Source organism: Halyomorpha halys, unplaced genomic scaffold, assembly GCF_000696795.3.
Source record: "Halyomorpha halys isolate HHAL.00 unplaced genomic scaffold, Hhal_1.1 Scaffold506.1, whole genome shotgun sequence".
Taxonomy (NCBI): Eukaryota; Metazoa; Arthropoda; class Insecta; order Hemiptera; family Pentatomidae; genus Halyomorpha; species Halyomorpha halys.
The window spans coordinates 113,443-118,427 of record NW_027108424.1 but is presented as its reverse complement, the minus strand read 5'-3'; the positions used below and the strand labels follow the sequence as shown (position 1 = coordinate 118,427).

The window sequence follows — 4,985 nt, the reverse complement described above, 5'->3', positions numbered from 1 at the left end:
CAATGAAAATTAGTTAGCTTGCTTTTTGGATAAACAAAACAAATGAACAATATTTAAAATGATACATAAAATAAAACGTATCAAAACCCCCCCCCTATACATCAAAATATACTATTTAATCAAAAAGAGCACATTACAATATATTAATATTAAAATTCCATTTATTCTCACTGATGTTATTTTTTTCTCTCTAAGTTTTTTTTATATACAATATCTTATTTTGGATGAACACATTTGCCATTCAAATTCAAGACTTGAGCAAATGGTTGCTGAAGAAAGGAAGCAACAAACTTTTGACTTTTGTTGGCTATTGCATTCCATTTAAATGATTTAATTAGAAAACAGAACACAAAAATGTGTATAAGCACGAGTGCCCTTTGATTTGTTCCCAAAAATCAACACTCAACAATTCCGCCACAAATTCAGGCCAACATATACCAGGCAGTTCAAATAGTTCATTGGCATGCATGAGGATGTGCAAATTTGTCATTGTTTGGCAAACGTGTAGAAGCAACTTAAGAGATTGTACTCTTCGTGATGTGATGGGTTTTTTCCAACCCATAAGAAAGTAAAATATGTTATTCCTTAAATAGGTCATGACTTTGATTGAACGAAATGGAGTTTAATGATGAATCATTTCTATTAGTATTAACATGTGTCAGAAGACATTATTTCTAGAAAAGAATATTTCAGCAATTAGTTTTTAAGTTATTATAAATCCATTGATTGCATCATTTACAAACTATATCTGTTTTAATAACATGGCTAATATTATTTTGATAAAAATTTAGGAAGTTATAATTCCAGACACCTGCTTTCCTCTACTTTTGTAAAGAGACATTAAATTTTAAATAATGTTCTGGAGAGAGTAACTAAAAGAGATGAGAATCCCCAGTAAATATTGGATATAAAAACATTTATTTGATGTATGTTTACTCTTCACTAACTATAGTTAATCATTTAATAGCCACTAGTCAACAGACTATTGCCCTTTGCAAAATGATATATTAATTTTTATGTATGCCCAATTCAGGACTGTACTAATGCAGGCATAGATTTATTAAAATATTCTTAAGACTGTTGAAGTGTGGTATAGTGCATCTAAGATGAGTTTGCCTGTAAGAAAGAATTGGTGCACCCCCACCTCCTTCTCCCCTCCAAACCATAACAAAACCCTCGTACTAGGAACAAACCTAGAGGCAGTCTGGAACTTGGTAACGCCCAACCAGTTAGGGATTAGGTAGGTACTTGGATTCTAAAGTTAGGAATAATGGAGGTTCCTTATTTCTTTAGGTTATCCTTCATCTTTGACTGGGACTATTTCTTATTGATTCTTGTATTACTTTGTAGGCAAATATATTGAAAACTCTGCACTGACTTGCTATTTAAGAATGCAGTACTTTCCAAAAAGTTATTTTTGAGATTTAATAATCATTGTGTTCAGAAAAAAACTGTCACAACAAATTTTAACTTAAAAAAGTTAAAATTTGTTGTGAAACAGTTAGTGCAACAATTTTCGTAATTTTAATGTTTTAAAATGCAGTGTATTTATTGGCCATATAATGGGATTTACTTATGATAAATGCTGTAATTTATTGCTCTTCATAAACAAGGAAATGAGGATTGAACCACTAAGAGCCTCTGTTTTCATGAATTCATAGTTAAATTTTTGGTTTGAGAGTGGATTGTTCTCTCTCTACCCAGTTTCCTTGGTATGGTAAACACAATCTTACGGTATTAACGAAAAATAATTTTTAAAAAACTGATACGAGGAATTACTATTTGTAAAGTTGCAGAAGTAGGTCAAGGAGAGGAAAGGAAAGGCAGGACTACCTCAACTAAGTAGGTATGTTCCAACAACCACTTCTAGCCCTTCAGAACTGTACAGTACAGGATTTGGGAGGGAAAATAACTGGGCATGCTCAGTACAATCAGAACTGGTTGTTGGAACAGACCGAGTGCAGAGAAGAGAGGGGGTTTGGGCAGGAGAACCTTTACTACTCCGCATATCCCCCCTTTACCCACAGGCAAACTCATCTTTGTTGCACTATACACATGTTTACCAAAGATGGTGTAATTTCTCTGTAGTGAGTGGCACATCTCCATTTTCAATAATTTTCCACCAGAGAGCAGATGTGCCATTATTAGACTGTACTCAATCTTTTTTGAACAAAGGCATAAGTTTAGTTGTTTCATTATTTTCAAGAGGTTTTTTTTTTTTTTTTTTTTAAAAACTTTCTTGAATAGTGACACATTTTGCTTTTGGACAAGCTTGAAGCAGTTTTTTTTTTGTTTTTTTTCGTAAACAGTGACATAATTGGACCATAACTTTATGATTTTTGAGTTGAAATTTGTAACAGAGTTAATTTGTAAGGTAGGGCAGGAAAGTGAAGTGGAGCATGCAGTGAATGAGATTCCTAGTAAATGCAACAAATTTATTTCATTTTTTAAAGTGATAATTGTACTGGCCAGTAAAAAAAATCAATTTATAACAAACTTATTTAAATTAAATCTATACCGCTACAACCCATTAAGGGACAGGGTCAACTTTGTAAAGAAGTACTGTAACTAGACCAACGGTTGTGCAAGGAGGTGATTTGGTCAGAATCATGTTCGACTGCCAGATTTTGACCCAATTAAGGGTACCTAATTTATGAGGCTGGGTGGACTCCAGGAGGGCTCCAGAACCCACATGGTTGACTCACGGCTACAGTGTAACAGAAAACGATTTTCTGCCCAGCCGGATTCGAACCCGGGTCCTTGAAGTTTGTAGCATCATGCCTTACCACAGTGCCACCGTGCGGGATTTTTGCACATGATTTACTTTCTGAATATTATTCTTTAGCACTATATATATATATCAGAAGAAACGGGAGAAATTTCGGTGGTATAGGTATAGGAGGAAACACATTTGAACAGGTAAAGAGGTTTAAGTATTTAGGTTCTAGGGTATCAGGAAAAACAAAATTGAAGAGGAAATTAAAGTGAGGTTAAAGGTGGGAAATGCTTGTTATTTTCAATTATGAAATTTCTTACTTATTGACTTCTGTACAGAAACTTAAAAGCTAGAATTTACAAACGTATTATCATTTTTATGGCTCTTAACAATACAAAATGTGGGTTCTTACACAAACGGGAGAAAAGTTTCTTAAGGTTTTTGAAAATAAAGTATTATGCAAAATATTCGGGCCAAAAAGGATAAGTTAATAGAAGGATTTAGAAGGTTACTCAATGTCGAATTTATGGAACTTATTTTTTTTCCTTTTTTTTTTTGTGTCCACCACCCGTAGATGAACTCCCTGAAGAAGAGATGGTTCTCCTCTTCCATCAAATGGAGAGGGTGAAAATTCCAGTTTTCCTTGACAACCTAACACTGTGTCATGCCATGAACAACAAGGTACTCTGCTGTTTGAGGAATTCCACACATGGGGCACCAGGGGTCAATGTTCTTCCCAAAGCTTTGCAGCTTTCCCCGGAACCCCTCGTGCTCTGCCAGGCTCTGCAAGACTGAATAGTCTAGGAGGACCCATCCCATAGTCTTGAATGGATGGTAAGGAAGAATTTCCTCAGAGTGGCGCCCTTCTGACTAGCCTTCTACTGCACTCCTTGACAGAATCCTTCCACAGGAACTTCTTCCATAGGTTCAGGGTCTTGGCAATCCTCCTTGGAGTCCTTCGAGTAGCATTCTCAGCCCCTGGCTTTTGGCATCTTATTTTACAGCATCCTCCTTGAGGATGAGGTCCAGCAACAACACTTTGGCCAGCACCTGCATGGACTCATGCGACGCCCTCCTATACATCTTTGTCACCCTCAGCAGAGCCAGTCTTTGTATAGAGGCCAGTCTCATCTTCTACTCCTGCATGAGGCTTTGGCTCCACGCAGAGGATGCATTCTTTCAGGATATCCAAGATCACTCCTCTATAAATGGTCATCGTAGCAGAGTACCTGAGGCTCCAGAAAGCATACCCTATGTCGGCTCAAATGGTTCAGTGACAGTCACTCTATCCCTCAGGTACACCAGGTGTGCCATATAGATTGATGAAACTGTACCTGGTATATATATAATATAATTCAGGTTATAGCATTGCGACGAATAAGATGGGTGTGTAAGGTTGTGGGACTTATTAATCAACAGATCCCTAAAATGTTATTAAGCACTGAACCCTAAACATCCAAAGAGTAGACCAAAACATAGGTGGGAGGATTGAGTAAAAACTGATCTAGTAGATTTAGTAGGGAAGGTGTCACTGGAGGAATGTATGTAGGGCGTGTTGGTGGTGTTGGTGTTGAACCTTCGGGTTCGATAAGCGTTTATTATTATATAACTTTATATTGAAACAGGTGGGCTTGATGTGGTTCATAAGGCTTAGTCTTTAATCTAACTTATTATGCTTATAAATATCATTAATTATTTACTTTTATACTCTTTTAGAAACAAATATAATAATAAAACACTCTATTTAATTGAAATAAATTATTACAGGTATGCTCAATATTTGGGATGTGATGGATAAATGCACAGGAATATCTAAAAAAGAAATTTTGTATTATTTTCCATACGGACCGTTAACCTGGCTTGGAGGAATAGTCTTCATTGACAGGAAAGATCCAAAGTCAGCAATGAATAAACTTGAATCTGCTGTTCGAGATTTACTTGACAAAAAAGTAAAAAGAAACATATTAATATTTAGCTAATTTTTCTAGCAACCCTCATTTCTAATGGCTCATGATCTACATTACATATCTTTCATAGTGAGAAACTGTGAAAGTGCTTTTTCGAAGGCTGATAGTGAACATAGCCTCATTAACAGTTCAACTTGATGATAAAAAGTTCATTTCTAATATGATATATGGGGGTATCAAATTACCTATTGAACAAAGATTTATTAATATATTGTAATAATTTTATTGATATTTTATAATGTTAATGTAATAATTATTGTTGGCAATATACAAGATTGCAGAGCCGAACCTCCCCGGTTTCT

At 35.4% G+C, this 4,985-nt stretch overlaps 1 protein-coding gene across 1 annotated transcript in view; it reads left to right on the top strand.

Moving 5' to 3' along the window:
- Positions 1-4,985, top strand: part of LOC106683711 (1-acyl-sn-glycerol-3-phosphate acyltransferase beta) — a 48,177-nt gene that overhangs the window by 29,835 nt on the left and 13,357 nt on the right. The window contains exon 4 of the mRNA XM_014425357.2: positions 4,484-4,665. Within this exon, the coding sequence (XP_014280843.1) occupies positions 4,484-4,665 (182 nt within the window). The remainder of the gene's footprint in view (positions 1-4,483; positions 4,666-4,985) is intronic.